Genomic DNA, 23033 nt, shown 5'->3' with positions numbered 1-23033 from the left:
CTCCTCGACGAGAAAATCCGTCGCCTGGCTTGGGATTGCTTCCCGTAAAACCGAGGACAAACTTTCCGGGATGCGCCGCGTGCAGAAGACGAAGAAGAATTCTGCCCGCGGGCGCCCTCGGAACCAGCTAGGTTGGGCGTTGTTTTTGTGATAGACACAGCAGAGAATATAAAAAGATGGTCCTAGGGACGCGACGGTGTCTCAGACACGCGAGCCTCGTATATGGCGACCGTTAAATGTGAATTGAGGATAGTCACAACTTCAATGGGGAAGAGCGTAACGATTTACACATGCCCTTGTGAGAAAGGGCGGATCGCAAAATCTTATGCGACCGTATATAGGTGTGTAGCACACAATTAGTGTATTAGCACAGTGATGTGGCTACACTGTAATAAGAGCCCACCACGTGGCAGAACGGCCAGTAGTAATGCATATTAATATATTGATGAGGTTTTGCTAATTAATTAGGAACTTTTATATTAGTAAGAAAAACCTTGGATTTTAGATATTGGCGGCTCTGCCGCAACTTGAACAATAAAATACAGTTTTTTTTTTAATTAAAGAGTTCGTTTGCCTTATTAAGGCTTTGGTATTTAGAAGTAGCGGATTGCGAACTGCTACACTTGTACTGTTTCTTGGAAAAAGCTTGAGGTTGCTGACTTCAGCTTAGCCTCCTCTAAGAAAAGAGCTACGGTTGCTTTGCTGCACTTCGGGCCAGACAATCATATGTTAAATTACTGATGATTTCGGGGACGGATTTTGGGACATGTGATTACAGCTCGCGGTCACAAACCTTGCATCGTTATGCCACCGACAGCATTACCCACTCGGCCATCAACGTGTGGTGGTACATTATTACGAGCCCGTCAAGCTCAAATTACGGTACGAAAAAAATGGCGAGAAAAGACATTTTGATTGCAGAGCGCTGTGTCGGGTGGCAATACATATGAGTTGGTGGGCACGCGTGAAACGAATCAACAGATTAAATCCTCACCGGATCAGTCTCTTTCACCAGCTGGCATTTAATAGGTATATAATGTATTTAATCATCTCAATAACGCGTGATAATATTAACATTGTGATCTTTGAAGACTGTCTACCAAGATGGGACGCCTTGCCGCTGTCAGCGATTTTGTAAACCGTGAGAATACAGGCAGCTAGTTCTTGACAAGGGTTTAATACCACAGCTGGCGGTAGCCAGATTGAGATCCAAATAATAATGGTTTTTGTTCAAGGCGTTGGGCGCTAGATTGGGCATGTCTAACATTGAACATCTGCAGACAGATGGTCAGACGAAATGCGTTTATTGTGTACTATAGAATTGCCCATTTGAGTTGCTTTCGCTCGTTGAGCTTGCATAAAAAAGTGCTATCCATACATTCACCGACATTATTTCTTTCCTTCAACTGCTTTGTCAGACCCCAAGCTACTAGATAATATAACGCTTCAATCCGCTGGGTTATTTTTCTTTATTTTCTTTAATTTCTTTAATTTCTTTATTTTTTTATATTTCTTTTACGAGTCGCCAACACAGTATCCAATTACTAGGTTATTAGTGAACTTGATTGAGTTTGTGGCTTATCTATTTATTTCTGTAGTTGTTTATCTTTGACATACCCGGGGTCCCGTTAGGTATAGTAAATCATGTTGTAGCTAGATTTCGAATTGGTGAATTAATGCACCTGGGAGGATTCTGCGCGGGTAGTTCGGTAGTAAAGCGTTCGATTGCAGGGGAAAGGTCGCTGGTTCAATACCGGTTCCCCGATACATATTGTAGGTTGTGATGTCGTGACTTTGACTGACCAACAAATTATCGTTACCATTTTTAATGGCTCAAATTGCTTAACACCACCACAGAAATGCCCCCGATCTTGGTGGTCTAACCTTCGTCGCAGAATGATAGAAAATATCTCAATGATGTGGAGCTTCATACGCTAGGTGCGTGACACAAATGCTGAGCAGCAATAAGCCGATGCAAGAGGCAGGAAAAATCAAAACAGATGTGAAGTGCGGTAAAAGCTTTTTGAATGCGGTCGGGCAAACCTACACATAATCTACAAGAATAAATTTTGGCAACGCTGCGTCGGAACGCTTACGGTCTTAGCAAAAACGTGTCTGAGTTATACCCGTAACTTGCCAATGAGGTTGCCTAATCAACCTGTAATTCATGTGGGGTCACTGAAGTCGTATCACAAACCCGCCTAGTGAGCTGGTTGGATGTGAAGCGCTCATCACCTATAGCTGCACTATCATCTACTCTAGAGTAGCGACGCGTCTCTGATTCACTGGTGCCTTATCAAACATAGCGCGATGGTATAGGTTAGATGGCTCCTCGAAATTTCATCTATCTCAGTTGCAGACACTCGCCGAACGCTCGAAGGTAATTAACGTGCCACCACAACCTAGAGAGCTCACGATAGTCATTTGTGGGATAATGCTTATTTTGTGACACTGCTCGATGAGTAAGGGGTGACGCAGAACGTTTACAAGACCGACCGAAATATCTGGTGAAGAGAAAGGTATATTCCCGTTTGAACCCCCTCACGGGGAGCTTGATGCTCTACTTCTTCAAGAGTGTCCTGGCACTTGTTGCTTACAACCTGGCGCGCAATTTGGCCATTATGGCTATCGAAAGGGGGGATATCTGCACAACACAGCGCACCGAAGAGAGATGGACGACTTGTCATGTATCTCACCTTTGATCCGTAGCTTTAATAATTGTCTCATGGACACGAGCGGGGATGTCAGCCGCAGGAAATCGCGTGGATGATGACTTTACGCCTTAACATCCGCGTTACATTTTGCAGAGTAAAGCAAAAGTTGACGCCATATCGGGCATACAATTTTTGTAAGAATGTTATGCAAAGTGGCTACAGCGTGTATACTTTGCGACAACTGTAGAAAACGTTGATCATTGACTGACTAGATTAGATTTAAGATTCTGCGCATTATGACCAAGTCATGTTGCGTTTGGTTGATCGACTTAAGTTCGACAGATGGATGAAGTGCACGAAAAGAACATGAAGAACAACAGGGCTGAGAGTTTGCAAAAAGGCTCGCAAAGTATAGATTAATATTACGTATTCACATGAATCTCAAAAAGCAATGCTCAATTACATTTTTTATGATATGCACAAGCCCCGCCTTCTCTACCTCTGACTCCGGGCCCAAGCGGTTAGTCGCTTGATCTAGGACCGATAGGAACCTGGATCAACATCCATAGAATCCAAACTCAAACAGCCGGAGACCGATCATTGAAAAGGACGACCAATCACACCGAAAAACAGTGTCTATTCTGCCAGTCTGCGCCCGAATGGGTGTGTGATAGTTGGGTGGACTGGATGCCCCAAAAGCTCCATAGGATACTGATGTGTAACTCGACACATGAGAACAAAAAAGAAACAATATATCAGCTGGAATATAGTCGTACATAGCCACCGTCAGGCGTGCCGACGAGAATTGAACAGAGAGATTTAAGCTTCAGGAACGCACACGGTGGGATCAAGCGCGGGATGCTGGCAGATATCCGAACTTATTTAGGACTGGGGTTCTTACACCTCATTACACTATGGAGCTATTTCGGTCAGTGGGGCCTCCAGTCCACCCAACTATCATACACCTATTCGGGCGCGGGCTGGCAAAACAGACACATTGTTTTGATGTGTTCATCATCTTTAATGACCTGTCTCTGGCTGCCTTAGTTCAAATCCTCTTGATATTGATCTCGGTACCCCCCCACCCCAAGTCAAACGACTAAGCCACTGTCTTTTACGATTGCCAAGTGCGCAGCAGGAAAATTCGAAAACCATCTATTGCGTGCAAATGCCGCACAGAAATTTGATGATTATAGTGAGCACTTTCATTGATTAGTAATAATTCTTGCATGGTCAATTCCAGTTGCATCTTGCTGGTCGACTCTGCAGTGATGCAGTTCATAAGTACTCAAAAGATATAATAACGTGATTTGAATCGCAAAAATAACTTTAAACTAAAGATGGCCAATGTAATGCACTTTGCACATCACCAAATAAGGCTCACAAGACCTTTTCTTTGGGTTAAAAGCCAGAGCTTAGTTGTTTTGCCTCGCACACTGACTTTAATCTTGCTATAAGCCCGATCCCAACTGCATAAATAAGTCTTATAGAATTGGCTTTCTAGCTTCGAAGCTCAGAATGAAAATGCTTCCGGAGGAGCGCGAATTTGAAAGTTTCAAGCACGATTTCACAGAGCTGGACAAAGTCAAATTCTATGTTCGGGTTCCGGAAAATAATGTGTATCATCTACCAAACGATAGCAGACCTTGGGACTTTTGACTCGGTCTAATGTGGTGTGCGTGGTCGTGTCCGCGAGTATAATTCGAGGAAACTGGACACAGCAGCAATGGTTTGCACTGTGCGATTGCGTACATACACTTCACACTTTAGCTAAATTTGGCAAAAATATCATACTGAACATATATGGTAGATCATATCACGCTTTTTTGTAATCAAGTATATTCAATAGAATACAGGGGTTATTACTATTAAAAATCGTGCGACTTTGCACAGGAGAGATCGTGATACGTGTGAGTTAGTTGCAAAGTAAGTAATACAGATAATTAAATTTTGAAAGATGGTGAAAACATAATATTCACATCAATAGTATCAACGCTCAATGTCACCTATTAAAAATAGTGCAATAAATCTAGGTAGTTATGATACAACGTATCGGTCTCGCTCTGGTGTAGACCGTACGCGCCAACCGTTGGGATTCTATTCATCTAGACCGCGCTTCATCCTAGGAGAAATCGCGGCATCCTCGTCAAGCTTAGTAGATATTATTACAAATCCTACGACAGATATGTAGAAGAGCCCTCATATTTGTGCGCTGGATGACGCGGTGTTTGTCGTTTCCTAAATAACTAGAGCATAATGGAATCTTATGTCTAGTATTGGTTTGTATTGATTTGAGAGGTGGCGGAAGAATCGAATCCACTTGCTTTAAAGCAACTCACAACACAAGAAATCTGAGAATGCGCTGACGAGACCTCTCCAGGAGCGCCACAAATAGACGTCGGAGTGTGCTCAGATGACACTCACCGTAAGGCTGATGATGCTGAGCTTTTAATTCTTTGAAAGCAGGACAAATCAAGGCATCCCTCTGAGATACAGAAACCGACATGGCCTTGAGCTTGGTCGCAGGTTAGATAGAGTAATAGGACGCTGTGCTTGTATCTCCAATATTCATGGCCACGCGTAAGAATGAAAAGTAACTACGGCACGCTTGTAAGAGATGCGTTTCCAACCTTAGTCACCTTGAAGGGACATGTGTAACGGGTTTTCGCAGGGGTATCGCTATGTTAGAGATTCTTGTCATCACAAAGGTGACATAAATCACTGAATCATGTTCAGGGTTTGGTAAGAAGTAGTGGCATAATGGTGCTGGAATTTCTGTCGGTGGATCATCTTCATGAACAAACTCTTAACTGATGCGACTCACACCAATACTTTATGCGTACCCATATGTTAAGGAAGCGATGGGTGCCGAACTGGATACAAAATACAAGTTTCGTGCTCCTAGGATAAAATACGACACATTGTCAGCAACGCGGTCAATATCAGAAGAAATCATTTCCATTAGCTGTTGCTCCACGAATTTATTCAAATATTGGCGATCACTTGTTTGCAGTTCAGGTTTAAGATTCTTTGCCCGCATCAACATCATCCATTCATTCTTGCAGCTATCAAAAGAGCAGTGATAAATTGCTTCCAGGAGTAACAACATCTAGCCAAAGGCAATGTTGATTGCCTTGCCGGTTTCGTTTGTGTTCCCTAGATCCATGTGTCGGTTCGAATTGTAACAAGCATGTTTGCAGTTCGCTGTAAAGCGTCTTTGTATGCATCCTCGTTAGGCATGTTTCCTAGCATCTAAAAAAAGCCGAGTGATAGATGGTGTCCATGTGTAATAACATTAAGCCAAACATAATGTTAATGGTCTGCCATATTCGTTTCTATCCATCAGATCGACGACGATCGACGTTCTTCATTGGATATCAATTTGCCGCACACCTTGTCAACAATGCGATCTACATCAAACGCAATCTCGTCCATAATCAATCGCTCCATGTGTTTGTATATATTCAGCCAAGCACTTGTTTGCAGTTTACTCTAAAGCGTCTTTTTACGCATTTACGTTATTCAATCATTCCCTGCAGCTATTGAAAGCGCAGTGATAGATGGTGTCCATGTAATGGGGTCAGTCCCATGACACATTTTATATGAAACACATACTTTTGTGTTGTTAACATTAACTATATATCTGGCATAGTTGTATATCCCTCAATTCTGCTTTTTCAAAATTGCAGGAACTTTTCAGTTTAGGGAAGGTTTGAGAGCAATCGGCCATAATATATGTCACATTAACTTTTCGCGTAGATCGACGTCTCGCTGGAAGCGAGCAACACGCAATGAATCCTGTTGACCGATTTTATTCATTCGTAGTAAGTGCGTGTGCCATTCCCGTTACAATACATGTTTAGCAACAACAGACCAGACGCAATTTTAATCACCCTGCTGTATTTAGACATCCACGATGGCCAATTTCCTCAACTAGCTCATCTATGCCGCACACATTGCCAGAAAATGCGATTAACATCAAACGGGATAGTGATCGGATTTACTATACATTCAAGTAAATGCAACAATTTGTTTGCAGCTAACATTGAATCATCTTTAAACGAAACCAGTCTGCCCATCGTTCTTACAATTTTCAAAAGCTCCGCGATGGATAAAATCCACGTGCTGTTCATTAGACCAAATCCAATGTTGATACTTTGCGGAATTTGTTGGATTCACGATGAGAGTGTATGAAGGTGCGAGCTTTACTCGGAGATCACGCGGTTTTCGACAGGTTTCAATTGGATAAAAAGAAATAACTCAACGCTTAGCATGTTTTGCTGCGTACGAGCAAGGGTTATTGAGGTTTTTATCTCGTAACATACTAACTCCTGCTCTGTCACCTCCACCTTAAGAGGTGGTAGCGCCTTCTATACACACGGAAGGGTTCGTGAATATAAATGAAAAGGTTTCCCGAGAACAAGATAAAAATCGCTCGTTTTGGCAGCGAGAATGGACAACGCTATCGCGATGACCCAAATTTACAATGACCGCAGTCAAGTGCATTCGCCATGTCGCAGTTGGATAAAATGGAAAGTCAACCCAATCCACCACTTTGCCATATGGTAAGAGTTGAAAGTGCCTTGGAATCGATGTTCCTGCCATTTCGACAACAAGCAAAGTATTTTTGTATCCTTAAGACTACAGCACATTGAATGACTTGTACAGAAGCTCCTTGAGGTACGTGCCAGTATGGCGAGCAAACCACTCTTAGTGGTGGTCACTGTGCTTATAGAGGGACTTACATATGCTCGTTCTCTGCTCGCCAGAGTCCGACGACTCTAAAAGATGCAATTATGATTGCATTGCATGAAGACTACTACCAACGTCAAGCACATGGTCAGTTTTTCAATCCGATGGAAGCAGTGACTACTACGAAGAAAATTCAGAACTAAGAGATCTTAGCGCGGATGATGTCTGTAGGCAGCAAACCCGCTGTTAAGAATCTTAATGATTTGGTTACATCTCCTGTGATTGTCTCTCTGGGAGACGATCCTCTCAATACGGTTCTCGTCGTAGTGCTTCCAAACCACGAGATACCAAATACCACCAAGCATTCCGGAAACGCCGGTACCCAGTAGATACAGAACAATCTACTGGGGCAAATATCAACTATTGTGAGTGTGGCGGTAAAAAAACTCACGATGGTTTAACCTTTGAAGGATTGCTGTCCTTCCTTAACGACAGGTTGCTTCGTGGTCACAGCAAGTGCGAAAGTAATGATCGTCCGTTTATAGTCTTGGTTGACTCTGGCGCGTCGTGTATCTTTTCGCAGCGGCAAAATGTTGCTGAAAGTGGTTCAATGCTGTCGCACACCAGATAAAAGCAATAGCTTTATCTCAGTAAGTTGGCCACTGGTGTGGTAGTCATCGCGACGAAAATTATGGTTGATCTTTGACGTTTGATTCAACACAAAGGAAGTAATGACAATTCATGACATGGACAGACGGTGTAATTTGATTTTGGCATTCCATGGCTCGAGAAGCACGAGCTATGGATTAATTGGCGATCGAAAACGGTTGAGAGTAGCTCTTCTGATGTAGGCGAAATCCCTGTGAAAAACAAACCCATATTCCTCATGCAACGAACAAAGCGTTCGAGCGCTCAGCAGTCGTATGCTGCTGGCAATGATCCACATTAATCAGTATGTTTCATGCAACTGACATCCACCAGGCTTAGGAAAGATACTAAATCGTATGGAGCAACCATTAGTGATCTCCCGGGAAGTGTGTCGACATTGGCGTTCGGAGCTGGCCACTTAGAAACGTATGTATCGTGATTCTTTGCGAAAAACAAACCACGGCATGATGACAAGAGATTCACCATACGTGCTTCTTCGGATCAAGGAGTACGTCAGGAGAAGAATTCGTTCCCGGAACAAAAATTACGCCACCCAGAAACGACCTTTATTTAGGGATAATTGTAAACGTTCTATATTGGCAAGTAGAGAAATTTCTAAATGGTACTTACGATTTTCACCGAGCAAAGCCGGAAGCGATTCCCATTTCCACTTGGCGCCTACTTTCTCTGACTGATGAGATTCGACAAGAAGCGAATTGTGCACGCCGATAGAAATCTAAATGAAACAAATAGTCGAGCGCCGAGGCTTAATTTAATTGTGCTGTACGACAGCATATTGAGTTAAACGTGGCTCAGATACTTTGACCTGGTCGATAAGTATATAACCTGCTTGGCGACAGCGACTGTCCACTCACTAAGATGAGTACTCTGGACGGGGTGCTCTTGATGTTGCTGGTTGTGCGACCTGGACTCTACATTTTATTGACTGTTGACGCGACTGTTTGAGTAGCATCGTACGCCAACAATATATTTATGAATTCGTGCAGAGACAAGGAACTAGGTTTTCACATCAATCGCTTGCAAACAGTGCTCGGGTTTATGCGCTGACGAGACTATAAACCGATAAATGCATGTGCCCTTACCACTAACATAAATTTCCTTGGTCAGATGCTTCACGAGAAAGCATTCCATGAGAACATCTCGCAAAAGTCGTGGCTATCGTAGATTGGTCAGTGCTATAACCACAAAAAGAGGCACAGGGAGTTGGTTGTACATGAACAACTACAGTGTAGATCATGTCGACAGGGAACCGCCCTTCACCAGTCTCCTTAAAAAGATACTCTTTAGCCGTGGGGTGAAGCTGATGGTGGCCTTTTAGGCTGTGAATTAAAGCCTGATAAAAAATACATGCCCAAGTGATGCCTTTTCCAGATCCAAATCGGGCATTTCATATATACTGTGATGCTTAAGCAGCTGTGACTAGCTCTAAGCAGATGTCAATGAACATGGACCGATCATCGGGTTTGAGTGGTAAAGATGAACTGCTTCGATTATGCTGCGGGGGTACGTGCTGCGAAGAAGCCTCTTGGCAAGCTCAAAATTACCAGCTTGGCTCCAAGCCATTCTTGTTCTTTACAGATCAAGCGTTGATGCGCATCATCACATTCTTAACAAAAAGTATGGCAAGATGGTGATCTCACTTTACCAAGAATATCTTCTGGATAAAGTATAAACTGGATCAGCTTAGAGTGGTGGTTGATGCGCTTTCACCTCTCGGCTATGAATTACCACATATCTGGATGGTCACGTCACCAACTGATGAGGCAATACGTACGGCAAACGGTACAGACGCAATAACTGTTGCTTTGCTGACAGCTCTGAGCATGAAGAAATTTGACTACGTAGATGCTGCTTTTTGAAGCTCGCAATCGCACGTTTTGTGCCGATTTTCCTTGTCTAGAGTCTAGCGTGCGGTAAAATTGAGCCATTTGACACGCAATTGTGGTGGTATCTCATGATAACGATCCCAAGTAAAGAGCATGTTATGGGGCGCATACCTAAAAATAAAAACGATGTATGCTCCCTGAGCACTTAGTATCGGTGGTCCAACTAGTGTAAGTAAGTTAGCGCATAAGAGCGCACGTGTGAAGCGTGTCGACAAGTTGATCCTTCCTGTTCGCGTCGTCGCCCTCAGGCAGCCTGTAGGTTGGAAAATAATGATGGCAGACCAAAAGAATGAACATTGCTATTTTGATCTTCCAGCAGTCACGTCCCGTAATGTTAGCATTATGGTCTTTGAGTACCGTCTAATCGGGATGTATGATCTTCATGTGGTCATTGATAGCGTAACCAAAACGGTTAGAGACAAGCTGTGCCTCGACAAAGTGACCACCAACATGGCTTGCGGTGATCACTGAGATCGGCACATTACAGAGTTTGAGCAAATATATTGATATGTAAGGCACCTTATTGCACATGTACACCACATCCTATTCGCAGATAGATGATTTGCCGCACTGTGTTAATCTCGCGGTCGAGCATCGCCGTCAAATCACTTGCGCGGTGACTTTGTAGTGTTGAGTAAGATTGCTATAGCTTGTTGACTAACTATTGAAGGTATCGTACATATCTTCACAGGCTTGACCTAATTCCAATAAATGGTTAATTAACCTCCTTGTCCTTGATAACCGGCATAGAGTGGTGCGTTCTTGGAAAAGGGGCTGTTGATACCATCTGACTCGCTGAGATCAGCCAAGCTACACAGTGTAACAATTTTATCTCAGTGAGATTAAGCTCATGCACTATGTTCGTGACAATATGGCTTACAGCCAGGAGGCTGAATGCGCCGTAGAGAGACTTTTTAGTGTAAATAGGATTTTATCAATTGCATTAAATTACCCAACATACGAAATGTCTGTCGCCTTAATTCCTCAGTTGCGACCTCCACATCAGACGGCTTACTGTCGTGGCAAGTAGTATTTGACTTTCGCGCGGAACAGCTTGGCTTTTTATATACCGGTCACAGTATCGTGACAGCAGCAAGATGAGCAATCATTCACAGACGGTCGACAAATACCACAATAAGAGTTTTAACCGGAGGTGTATTTTGAAAGACCAGAAACGTCCATAATGATGATCTGCCAGCTCTCTGCCGGAATTGGATTACTGGCCAATTGTGCTGCAATGAGGCAAGAGTTGCGCTCGTTGACACGTATCGAATACATGCCTACCCACTTGTATAAGTAGCGATATCAATGCATATCGTTGGCCGAGCGATCCTCTGTCAGATGGCCACTTAAGGGGTCCAATTGCATTTTTACCCTGGCGTAATCATTGTGAGACACTAACAAACGCCAAGTCTCAATGGGTCGGTGATATATTTTCAGCATAGTTTGCACTGTGCATGTGCGAGCAGGTGGCAAAGAGTTTCGTTAGAATAAAGACATTCGCCAATCAATCTAAAATAGCCTTGGTCTTTGAAGGATCTACTCGCAGGCCCTGCAAACCGATAGAGCGACCTAAAAAGGGAATATTTTCGCCGCAAGAGGAAAACGTGCTTCTAATTGCAATAACCTATTTAAGGCATAAACTTAACTGCTGCTAGCAAGTGTAAAACGGGGTTACATTTACTTTTGTATGAAAGGGCGGATTGCACAAGATGGTGTGACCGTACATAGGTGTGTATTACACGAGTTGGTGCAATCACACAATGGTATGGCTACACCGTAACAAGTAGCCATTTTTATCATACACCTCTGTCTGAAATTTAAACACGTGGGGGACTTTCGTCACACCGTTTGATAGAACAAAAAAATATGATGCTGAGAATTTTTAAGAATATCTACTCCGCACTTGACTTGCGAGTGCCCCCAACGTCAGATTCATCCAGTTTGGATGACGAGCTCAGCTCCTCCTCTGAAACCAACTGTACCATTCGGCGACCTCAATATCTCGAAAAAATTTGCAAACACACTTGACAGTGAACTCTTCTAGCTCTGTCAAGGTTCTGTTGGGTTTGGTGAAGTTAAGAAGGGTGGATTATTTTTGTCACTATGTGACGGTACCACTGGGTCAGTGCAACCATATGACGGGCGAACTGACTGGAGCAGTGAAGCTTCACGGGTAAGTGGCGAGAAAGGTTATTTACTCATGAATAATACGACCGCGGCAGTCCTATGACGTTCAATCCCCCCTTTAGAACCAAGATTTTCTTCTTTCAGTCATCTTTCAACATTACAGGGCTGAAAAAAAATTGCGACACACAGTTTTATCGAATCTCCACCAGCCCTGGCCCAGGAGACAATAGCTCACTAATGTTCCATACCGTCGCACCAACCAAACACTCCGGATTAGTAGTATTTGACTGCACTTTACGTCTCATCTCGAGACCTTAGCTTGCTACCACTTCTGCCTTTGGAGATGTGCTGGAGACACCAAACAATAATTTTATTAAAAGTTATCCCACTACCGGATCCACATCAAAAGCGCTTCTTCTTCCTAGTTTATTAAGCTTATGAATCGTCAATCTTTCAGCAGGAAAAAGGTGCGCGGCGCTTAAGTTTGCTTTTCTTACACTCCACCCATGGCTGATGGCGTTCCAGCCACACCATTAGATCGTATCTCAATTTTAGGTCGCGGATTGATAACATCCTACGCTCCCAAACGCTTCAGGGTCACTTGAAAGCTTAGAATATACTTCGACACTTTTACCAGGTCTCCGTCGTATGATGTGCGGAAAACAATCCGTATTTGACACCTACACTACCTTTGTATACTGTCTGCTTGGTTTACCGGTTGTGCGACGTACATAATTACACGAATTCTTGAATCTATCAGAACTATTGCGGCTTCTCAATGCCCAAGACGTTAAAATTAGCAGCCATGGATGACGCCCTACCCCTTTGCAGAAGTTGTTCCTTTTCAACTAATCCCACTAATCACGACCACGGGGTACAAAAGAGCTCAGTTTTTTTCGGTAGCCTGCCCTATGTCTCCAAGAAGTCGTCGTTTTCTTGTAAAGTATTCGCCGTCCGCCTTTGCTTGTGAGCCCGACCTTTGGTACCTCTCAGCCAGCAGCGAAGTAGGCACGCAAGGCGGCGAAATGGGGTATATGGATAAGACGGAGCTTTACAGTCGCTAAAATCTTTCTCTATCTTTACCTAGATATGGCTAAGGTTCATCACCTCTGGAGCCAGAATAACTAACATCTTCAGCACCTTATTAAACAACTCGGAGCGGAAGATGTGCTCCGCGGCAAACGCGACACTCCTCGCTTCTTTAGAAACGATTGGGTGGACACGGAAGGTTTAGGTTTGAGCCTCTCCGTCTCGGAAACCGCCATGGATATAATCACTGTTATCCTGATTGTGCCGGTGGGCGTCTTCAGGCAAGCGATTACCACTCTGATCACTTTTGCCGTCTTGAAATTATCAGAAATCAAAGTTTGTAGGGAGGGGCACAGGTACTTAAAACCTCATGTCCTCGCAGAGAATACAATCTTTCCTCGTGGATTAGCTACAAGTGATTTTAAGTGCAATACAGCTACCCCACACTTTGGCATTCAGAGACTGCGATAACAAATGCACAGAAGATGGATTCGTGGGTCCTACCAGGAGCGGAACCGAGAGCCCCTAAGATATGTTAACTTGCGCCATAACCGGAACCGCGATTACCACTGTGAGACCGCATATATATGTCCTCCAGCCTTTCAAGGCCAGGATGAGGGAACTTGGGGTGGCTTTTGCGCTTGCGGTCACCAAGCTAGGAGAACGCGCGCAAAAATGAGCACCTAAGTGCAATACCTCTGACGGGTTACATGAGAGTGACCCGTCACTCTCCCAAGGGAGCTGTGGTGTGGCATACACCACAGTTACTAGATGGGTACATGGCTTGAGAGTCATGTAATACTCTCCCAAGGGAGCTGTGGTGTGGCATACACCACAACTACTAGATGGGTACATGGCTGGAGAGCCATGTAATAGGAAAACATTAAGGAACACCTATAAATATATTCAGTCTTAAAACTACCTAAGTTTGGGTTAACGTTCCTGTGACCAAGGATCTGTGATCTGCTGTTCACTTAGAGTTTGTATACTCTTGGAAGTCAAGCTTCCTCTGTGCAAGGTGCCGTGTGCCCCGTCACAACCTCGGAAATGATGTGCCCCCAACGCTAGACTATTCAAAGCGATAGATGTCGTGGGTGTTCGCGCCGCCAATTTGGGCATATCGGGTGCGTTTGAATTTCGTCAACATGCGCGAGCACTGTTGAAAAGTTAAGAGATGTATTACCGCAATTGTGTCAAGGTGGTAGTCCCCGCCATTTCAAGAGGATATATGTGGAATGAATAATATTTTGACAAATACTAAATATTGGTATACAATTTCTCATAAGAAATTGTCCTTCTTTTTAAATGTGGCTTCATGATTCTGATACACATGAAAACTAACTTTTACACCAAGTCTAATGCAGATTTGCTCAGTTACACTGACGGACAATAGTTTGATGATTGGCAAAACAATGATAGGGTCCAATAACACCTTCCGCAACCGTTGTTGTGCGCTCATATAAAGGAAGTGACTCTACTTCTTCCTGTTCTAAAATCTTCTTGGAAAGGAAAACAGTTCCTAAATTTATTTGTATTCGAGATTTGATTTTAGAGGTATTTGGAATGAGACGTCATACATTAAAAACACCTTAAAGCACTTCTTGGCCTCAACAAAACAATTGTAGCGCTATTTAGTTAGTTGTTCGGATGACCCGAAACGTCAGACATATTGCCTGAGCTAGAAGGTGCACTATTTTGAATCGATGTCATACTTTGGTGGGGCATCTGCAAGTTGTGCTGAAGCATGCTCTGCTGGCTAGCCGCCAGGTTCTGATGTGACATTGCCATACTTTGCTGCGGCATCGTCATACTTTGCTGTGGCATAGTCAAGCTCTGTTGCGCCATTGCAATGCTTTGATGAGGCTGCTGTTGCATACCCTGTTGATTCATACTCTGCTGAGGTATTCCTTGCGTCGCCGAGTTCATGCGCTGCATCTGCGTAGATGACATCATGTTATAGCCTTGGGGAGCCATTTGAAAGCCTATGTTGGGCGCCATGACGCTTCGACTGTCTGTATAACTACTAGAAACTGGCATCGCATTACTCATGCGGACTCCATGAGGTATTGGTCCGTTGCCCGAAACGCCGTAAGGGATGCCACCGTTAGCAAACCGCTGCTGCTGCTGCTGAACCATCGTATTCATCTGTGCATATTGCTGAGCCATCATTGGATTCATTCGTGCTTGATACTGCGCCTGGGCATACGCCTGAGCCTGAGCTTGAGCCTGGGCTTGGAGGCGTGCTTGAGCTTGAGCTTGAGCTTGTGCCTGAGCTTGTGCCCTCGCCTGCGCTTGAGCCTGAGCTTGGAACTGAGCCTGATTGCCGATTGGCATCTGCATCATTCCTGCCCGAGAATATTGTTGCTGCTGATCAACTTGAGGCTGCACGTAAGCCTGAGGCTGTCGTGGGGACGTATCCGAAGACTCATCTGCCCACTTGGCAAGCGTCATGAGATTCTTATTCAGATTCTTGCGCTTCTTATCCAACTTCTCGGTTAATTCTCCAAGCTGTGATGTTCCTTTGCCGTGCTTGATCTGTGTGTTAAGTTCGATGATTTCTACAATGAGACTCGAGTTTTCATCGAGCATGGCCTACAATCATCAGCCTTGTAAACGAGTGCAAAACCAGCAATTGAATAGGGTGGTGCACCTGGATCTGCTCAGTGCTAATCTGCTTGGGCTCCTGAGGCTGCTGCTGTGGCTGCTGAAACTGCTGCGGCACCACGTAAGCCCGATTCATGGCCATTTGCGGTGCGGTCGTCGCCATGTCCATTATTGTGTTTTATTAATATTTGTTGTCTGGACTATACAGCACAATTACAATCTCTGATTGGCTGGAAACATGCAAAGTGCAAAATTTCCAAATAGACAAAATGAGCGGCATGCGACGATTCCTTAAACTTAACCTGGCCGAGGCCGAAGCTGCTATGAAGCCACGTTTATTAGAAGGCAAGTGGAAACAGCCAATGATATCCGGCCGTAAAATTGCCATGGTGAAGAAACATGCGATGCGCAACGGTCTTGTAGGCACGTGGGAGGAGGGTAAAGGGGGTTGGCTCGAGACTTGGGACCGACCCCAGAAGCACCATGTGATGCGGCCTCTGAAGGGTCATAAGAATCAACGCAACGAGTTTGAGCGGTTAGTGTACCGCAATATCGAATTACTATTTAATTCCTGCTCTCAGAGGTCTTACTTCTGACCTGTTCCTTGTTCACTGATATAGCGTCAAAAAGGTGCAGGCGGCAATGGAAGCCATGCCCATCAAAATTGCAGACCATAAGAAGGCGGTTAAGCAGGCCAAACCGCTGAAGGGATTAGACAAGTGGCTTACTGAAAAGGACCCGTACTGAATGAAGAGCTATTCCTTGAGGCAGAATACAACTTGTAATGAATCATACTATCAATTTGCTCAAAACTATTGTTTTTAAGAGTCAGGGCGGGTAATTTCGGCTAAAAAAAGTCGCGACGACTGAAGACCGGTAGTTCTATCATTACATCAGAATCAATCCGCTAAGCATGTACTCGAACAAGAACATACTGATTACAGCAAGAGATTTTTGACCTGAAATTAGGCTTTGATGTGAACCTTCTCCGCATGTTTAGTTGCTTCAGAGCAGAAAACACGCAATAATCAAAATATGGGCATTTTGAAGCAGGGTCAAAGCATGAAGAGCAATGTCGTTCCTCTTAGCGACGATGGAAGCAACAGCCGTTATCAAAACAAAATCAATCTGTCGTGTCCAGGATCAAGAGGTGTATCGTTTACGACCGCCAGAGGCAAAATTTGGTGAGCTTCGTTTCTTCTCAAGATGTGTGAGTAATGGAAGATGATCTTGTGTGACACGGACAGGCTGATCTTAGTCATCAATTTATCAATCATCATCATGTTTATTTTCGTGAGCTCCTCCTGCTTGTTGTTTTTGAATAGAGACATTGTAGTCAATTACTCACAAGAGCAAGAGAAGCAGCCTGTGACTCCGACAAATAAGCTTGATAAAAAGAGAATCGCACAAGTGGTGGAAAACGTATCGAAAGCAATGAAATTTCGTAAAAAGCGTGCCATATCGTATATGATAGGCTACACAAATCTTGTAAGTACCGGCGATTCTGATGCAACAGCTACCGAACATATTTTCACAGGTGCGCCTGAAGGATCTGGTAGTCGTCATAAAGAGGCAAAAGTGGTCGTTAGTGAAGGAAAGGTGTCCGCGCAGGCAATCGCTGACGAAGATACACCAGTCAGTCCTTTGCTGGACCCCATTAATCCATCAACCAGTCAGCCATGACTGCATAAAGCAGTTAAACAGTGCAATTAATTAACACACATGATTATTGTGGTAAGGCTTACTATGTGATTTGGGCCTCGGATGTAGCCTTTTAAAGGGGTCGCAACATATCCTTGAGGCAGTTTAGACCCCTATCAGTGTTCGTTTGTTTGTCTTTATCAAAATAAGACCACTTGTTGCCAGAAGGCGTCGCTTGTAAGTGCTGGATTGACATTTCACGATGCCCTGGACAAATATGCCGATACATATTGGGCCACAAAAAAGATAATCTTCACTTTGAATTTCTTTTTCTTCATCTACGACAAACGAATCATGTGGATGACTTTAATAGATTAAGTTATGTTGTTCCATGCGAGCAATGACGTTTTCGATTAAGTGATTGACAACCCACCCATGAAAACGATGACCAACGCATTGCAAGCAAATAGAACGAGTGTTGTTTGAGTAAAACTACGATATTTGCTGAAGCCGGATAGCTGGTGTTCACAGTCTGCTAACCACTGCTAACTTTGTAGAGTCTTCTTCCGTCTGAGAATCCTGTTAGAAATCCACCACTTGCAGTCTTAGTATTACGAATAAAGGCATATTCTCTAGTTTTTACAGTCCACAAACCTGCAGGCCATGACGGCGACTAATAACACCAATTAACAATTGCAGTATAGACAGCTGCAAAAAGCTCGAAATAAGCACATTGGTTAATGTTATCGATGAAGACGCATTTAGTAAACAAATACCAGGAGCATTAAATTGTGTTTCTGGGTAATCTTAACCGAAACCAAAAAAGGAATTAAGTTGTAAAGTCAACAAATTTGGCGGGAAGTGATCTGCACAATGGCGTCTCAAGGCCTATCTTTATGGCTCACTGGCAAGTCTGAGGCCTTGGACGCTAATGATCCTAGAGTATTTCAAAATCAGGTGGAGGACACAGGAAAGCCTAATTCAAGCGAGTCCCCACTTGAATTACCCATTGATCGAATAGGGGTCAAGGAGACCATCACGCTTATCAGTCCTGAGAAGTGTTTAGTCGTCGAGGAGATTGATAGCGAGGAAGACGATGCAGAGTTTGATGATCGAGCACACTGGACTAGACGAGGATCAAGAAAAAAAGCAAGGGCTATGCGTCGAGCTGCTGGAGCCGAGGAAAAATCTCAGCCGTCCATTGCGCTCTTTTGCGTCAAGAATGCGACTTCTACGAAGGAAGTTTTGGGGGCGGAATTAAAGAAGGCTGCATTAAATGATGTTGTAAAGCCAGCAAAAGTGGTACAGCTTGACAAAACAAACCACACAAAGTGTGAGAAGATGGAGAAGCCGAAAAACGATGGACTCGAGTGGGACTCTGCCGATACGCCCACCAAAAATGGAACTGCTACTTTTATGAGTTCGGGTCGGCCAAAACGTGAATCTGTTCTACGAGCAGAGATTTTGCAGCAGCAGCAAAAGCTTTTGGATGCTGTGGCTGCAAAAAACAATGCTGTGTCTTTTTTAACTCCCCCACCGTCGACAAAAAAATCATCCACACAAAAGGCAACAACTAGTGGACGTAAGAGGAAGCTGGAATTGAATAAAAAGAAAGCGTCTCCGACCTTGAAGAATGGGAGCACGGTGAGCCCACCAAGTACTAGCAACGCGTCGCAATCATTCTTTTTGAGTGAGCTGGAAAAGAAACAGCTTCAGGAAATTGAAACTGTGTCAATTTTTCGTGAACAACTTCGACAGACGCGTGAGAAGGACCTTGCTTTTTTTGCCGGTAAACCAGCGAATCCATTCTTTCAAGCGCGCTCTTGTTGCATACGCAGTGGTGGTGAAGAATCTGATGATGAAAACGTTAGAGATAGTGATGTTAGCAAAATAGTACAGCATATTGGAGCTCGCTGGAGTAAGCCATTACCGTTGTTTCCCGATGTACAACACGTATTATATTCATGCATGGACGAAAAAGACTTAGATACAGCTACTCAAAACTGGATATCATTGATACGGCGCGTGACATCACCAGATAAAAGTTCTAAGACGGTAGTAATCCATCAAGCCAATTCGGGAGTAGACAGTAAGCTGTCAATTGAAAGTATGGCCCATCTCAGAGCTGCCATGAATGGACAAGTCTGTACCGAATCTTCATTTTCCGAACAGTTTTGGTTTAGAGAGTTTTTAAATTCATCTACCTTCCCGGGTGTTGAGATCATCGATATTACCTCTCCATGTTTATCAAATAGTGAAATGGCTGCAACAGAACTGGCAGCAAGAGAGACTCTGCTCGTGGACGAGTTGGTTGAAGCGCATGATATTCAAGAGATTCAAATACGTGAACTTCTGTCAGGTCTAGAGCAAGCAAGGATAAAGCGTACAAGCCGAAAGCAAAATTTGTCGTTAGTAGATCGGTACTTACCAGTGAATGCTAATGGCCTTGTTGGCAATCGTGAGACACTTCACACACTTTCATCGTGGCTAAGCGCGTGGAAAATTGGTGGTGGCGATCGTAAGAGACTTGATTGCTTCGCATCGGAGCTATTTACCTTCGAAGATGGTGATAGCGACAGCGAGGATGAGGTTGGTGATTTGTGCCGTTTATTTATTTTACAAGGCGAGTCAGGATCGGGTAAATCTGCCGCTGTTTACGCATGTGCCGAAGAACTTGGCTATGAGATCATCGAGATCAACGCGGCTCAGAATCGTTCTGGAAAAAATATCGTCGAACTCTGTGGTGAAGCTACACAATCGACTCGCGTGCTGCACATTGGGGGAAAATATGATAAGAGCAAAAAGACGCAAAAGAAGAAACGCAGGATACAATCTGAGGGCCGCAAAAGTTTAGACAAGCCTACAGCTGCATCCTTATCACTGGTGCTTTTTGAGGATGTAGATCTGGTTTTTGATGATGATAAGGGTTTTCTTTGTGCCATATGCTCTATTGCGAAGCACTCGAAGTGTCCGATTGTCGTAACATGTGCGCAATTACCCGATGCATTTCCTACAAAACCTGGACGGCTATGCCGCGAACTCTGCAAACCTACGATGGACGAGTTTTCAATTTGGATGCGTCTTGTGACCTTTATCGAAGGAATGCAAGTGGCACCGTCTTTAATTGACGCTCTCGCCAAGTTTTTTGGGCGAGATGTCCGGCGATCACTGCATTTTCTAGAAGCTAGTCTACCAGTCTCGAATACAAGCTTAAAAACCCATTGGCGATGGCAGCATGTTACTGACGATGAAAGCGATGATGATAAATATTGTCACGTTGTTGTTCCTGCTTGGACTGTCTGGTCCACAGGTGATTTATCTTTTGATGCTCTTACAAGTAACTTGTTGTCGGAGCTTAGTGCAGCTTATGGAAAACCATTAGAGGATAAAGGCTACGAAGAGAGGCGGGCGGACCTTGAAGCAATGTCGGAATTGGCAGAAATAATGGATTCTACTTCCGTTGCGGATACTTGGATGTCGCCCGCTGCAAGTTGGAACAGGGGCGAAATCGAGGTGCGGTGTTTTGTGATCTCACCACCAACACAATTTTATTTTGGATCGTTTCCATGCACAGAAATCATATTTTCAATTTGAACGTGAACGACTTGCGGCCTTAGAGCTACGACGTTTAAGTCTTTACGTGCTAGGAACCTCGGTGAGCACTTTAAGTTCGTCTTTGACACATCGTCAAGAACCTTCAGCGTCAGCGTGTATTCAGCGCACGTTAGACAACACTCTTAAAGCGACACAACGGCACCACCATCAAGCAGCTTTGGCGCAGCTAAAGCCAAAATTCGAATTGCCGCTAGCATTTAAAGGGTAAGTTTCCCTTGAAACGCTGCTATGTGTCGTACTTTGTCGATTAACCACATTGTTTGCTGTAGCTGCGGAAAGTCAGAGCCGCGATTTACACTTGACTATATGCCAATGGTGGGACGTTTACTGTCTAGCACCGGTTTGCAAGAAGGTCGCCGACGAGCATCTCGGCGCAATCACTACTTAAGCGATGTATTGAACGATATGGCTCTTATCGACGAGCTACCGGCGTTTAATACATACTTATTGCTCGACGGAGACAGTTTTGTCGCCGTATCTTCAGCGCACAATCAGCGACAAAAAGAAGTGTAACTTTGTACTCATTGAGCTCTTCCATTTACGCTGTTTCCATAGACCTGCCAGTCATTCTATCTATTCTGCAGTCTTTTTAACTTTGGTCATCACTCGCTTTTTCCTAGCAGCATCCTTAACGTCTATCGTAGACTTGACAATCTGGTTTAAAGTGCTGTGGAAAGCACCATGATTCACAGCTGTCACCTGTAACAAAATCCACTCAATCAATTGATGTGATTTATCAGAAAAAGGTGCCGTACATACCACCGTGCTATATTTTTTCTTATGCTTGTTGTTGCCATATTTACATGCGCGGAACAGCAACACGTTCTCTCCGTCTTCCACCGTAAGCTTAAGTATTTTCTGCTGTGCTTTGTTATTCACCTTAGCCACAGGCACTGGATCAAACACTTCCGTCAAGTTTCACGTCCTAAAACAAAAGCTATCGATGCATTCTCACCACTTTTGCAGGTGATCGTTACCGAGCCCTTAATGGTTTGTGTTTCTGTGTAGAATTCCAACACCTTGGCTAGGAACGTGTCTGTACTCACCAACATTATTCTAATTTGATTATATCGTAAGAGTAGAAAATGATATCGTATTTGAAAAGAAAGGTACGATCTTTCAGACACGCTTGCTACGAGTATTACTTTGGAGAGTCACTTACTAGTTCCCTACTCAACTAACGCAATATCTACCATATCGCCTGGATGAAAACGCACACTTGCAAGCGTCTTGGTGTCGTCAACACATCGGCGACGACTGCTGTTGACGTAGCCGACTTTTCGTACGAGCACTCTAATGCAACGATTGATTAAAGCCAAGCAGCTGACAAGTAAAACAAAAGAATAGACTACCTTCCGTCTTTTGTCTCCGACACGGCACAGATACTCATTCGCATATTTGGCATTCGAGCGTCAGCGTTTGAGTCTTGCACCAGGTCAGCGATCTCCCGCAACGTCGCATCTGGCCTGCTCAGTATCAGCAAAAGCATGTTTTCCGCGTGGTGCGTCCAGATTGAAGGCTTTTAGTAGCTTACCACGTGTAAATGTGCAGCTCGTTGGCGATGGGCTTGTTGTCCAGCTCTTCAAACGCTTCTGCTCTACATTTAACGAACAAGAGCGCATATTATGTCAAGCATAAATTGCGCTCCTACAAACGCAAAAGACTAAAAACTTTGCACCTGTTGTGGGCACCTTTGCTAAAGAAAACTCGAAGTAGAAAAGGACAGTGCTTCTCGCGGTCGATAGCGCGCTCCTCCGGCATTTCAAAGTTGCAAGCCTTTATTAGGAATTGTTTATTTTACTATCAAATATTTAAGGACCAAGGAATTTCTTCATCCAATTAAATTTACTGTTTTCTATGCACAAGGGGTATGTAAATTTAGAGGTGCATATGGTGCATATATATGGTCATAGTCTAAGATACTTCGAAGTAGAACTTTCCTGTTACGAGTTACACGTACCCTGGTAACAAAGGTGTGTGTCACAAACAAGAGGCATGCATGTATTTAGGTTTTACTATATAAATTAGTATATTTAAGAAAATCTAAACTTTTAAAATTAGGATAAAAAAATAAATCAGTTTTATATATCAAACGGAAGAGCTAATTAGCCTG

The 23033-nt window shown here is 43.9% G+C and overlaps 8 protein-coding genes across 8 annotated transcripts; 4 read left to right on the top strand and 4 right to left on the bottom strand.

The window, feature by feature from the left end:
• Nucleotides 1-804: 804 nt before the first annotated feature.
• On the top strand, nucleotides 805-1026 carry PHALS_00192 (uncharacterized protein; the record flags this gene model as incomplete). Its single annotated transcript, XM_024728902.1, has 2 exons — nucleotides 805-882; nucleotides 922-1026. The coding sequence occupies 2 exons, from the start codon at nucleotides 805-807 to the stop codon at nucleotides 1024-1026; spliced, it is 183 nt and encodes a 60-aa protein (XP_024572232.1).
• Nucleotides 1027-14695: 13669 nt separating this feature from the next.
• On the bottom strand, nucleotides 14696-15238 carry PHALS_00191 (uncharacterized protein; the record flags this gene model as incomplete). Its single annotated transcript, XM_024728891.1, has 1 exon — nucleotides 14696-15238. The coding sequence occupies one exon, from the start codon at nucleotides 15236-15238 to the stop codon at nucleotides 14696-14698; it is 543 nt and encodes a 180-aa protein (XP_024572231.1).
• Nucleotides 15239-15399: 161 nt separating this feature from the next.
• Nucleotides 15400-15833, bottom strand: PHALS_00190 (uncharacterized protein; the record flags this gene model as incomplete). The annotated part of the gene is made up of 3 exons (XM_024728880.1): nucleotides 15400-15442; nucleotides 15498-15652; nucleotides 15711-15833. The coding sequence occupies 3 exons, from the start codon at nucleotides 15831-15833 to the stop codon at nucleotides 15400-15402; spliced, it is 321 nt and encodes a 106-aa protein (XP_024572230.1).
• Nucleotides 15834-15933: 100 nt separating this feature from the next.
• PHALS_00189 (uncharacterized protein) lies at nucleotides 15934-16411 on the top strand (the record flags this gene model as incomplete). Its single annotated transcript, XM_024728869.1, has 2 exons — nucleotides 15934-16199; nucleotides 16285-16411. The coding sequence occupies 2 exons, from the start codon at nucleotides 15934-15936 to the stop codon at nucleotides 16409-16411; spliced, it is 393 nt and encodes a 130-aa protein (XP_024572229.1).
• Nucleotides 16412-16699: 288 nt separating this feature from the next.
• Nucleotides 16700-17223, top strand: PHALS_00188 (uncharacterized protein; the record flags this gene model as incomplete). The annotated part of the gene is made up of 4 exons (XM_024728858.1): nucleotides 16700-16848; nucleotides 16912-17077; nucleotides 17139-17152; nucleotides 17214-17223. The coding sequence occupies 4 exons, from the start codon at nucleotides 16700-16702 to the stop codon at nucleotides 17221-17223; spliced, it is 339 nt and encodes a 112-aa protein (XP_024572228.1).
• A 106-nt stretch (nucleotides 17224-17329) lies between these two features.
• PHALS_00187 (uncharacterized protein) lies at nucleotides 17330-18090 on the bottom strand (the record flags this gene model as incomplete). The annotated part of the gene is made up of 7 exons (XM_024728847.1): nucleotides 17330-17347; nucleotides 17410-17478; nucleotides 17567-17643; nucleotides 17739-17797; nucleotides 17856-17884; nucleotides 17960-18013; nucleotides 18082-18090. 7 exons carry the CDS (start codon nucleotides 18088-18090, stop codon nucleotides 17330-17332), a joined length of 315 nt encoding a protein of 104 aa, XP_024572227.1.
• An 88-nt stretch (nucleotides 18091-18178) lies between these two features.
• On the top strand, nucleotides 18179-21433 carry PHALS_00186 (atpase family aaa domain-containing protein 5; the record flags this gene model as incomplete). The annotated part of the gene is made up of 3 exons (XM_024728836.1): nucleotides 18179-20818; nucleotides 20880-21124; nucleotides 21190-21433. 3 exons carry the CDS (start codon nucleotides 18179-18181, stop codon nucleotides 21431-21433), a joined length of 3129 nt encoding a protein of 1042 aa, XP_024572226.1.
• Nucleotides 21434-21493: 60 nt separating this feature from the next.
• Nucleotides 21494-22681, bottom strand: PHALS_00185 (histone deacetylase complex subunit; the record flags this gene model as incomplete). The annotated part of the gene is made up of 8 exons (XM_024728825.1): nucleotides 21494-21619; nucleotides 21680-21813; nucleotides 21876-21956; nucleotides 22034-22052; nucleotides 22114-22213; nucleotides 22273-22386; nucleotides 22455-22517; nucleotides 22599-22681. The coding sequence occupies 8 exons, from the start codon at nucleotides 22679-22681 to the stop codon at nucleotides 21494-21496; spliced, it is 720 nt and encodes a 239-aa protein (XP_024572225.1).
• Between the last annotated feature and the right edge of the window lie 352 nt (nucleotides 22682-23033).

The sequence above is a fragment of the Plasmopara halstedii genome, assembly GCF_900000015.1.
Source record: "Plasmopara halstedii genome assembly, contig: Scaffold_110, whole genome shotgun sequence".
Classification (NCBI taxonomy): domain Eukaryota; phylum Oomycota; class Peronosporomycetes; order Peronosporales; family Peronosporaceae; genus Plasmopara; species Plasmopara halstedii.
The sequence above is the reverse complement of the archived record's forward strand: the minus strand, read 5'-3'. Positions and strand labels throughout refer to the sequence as shown.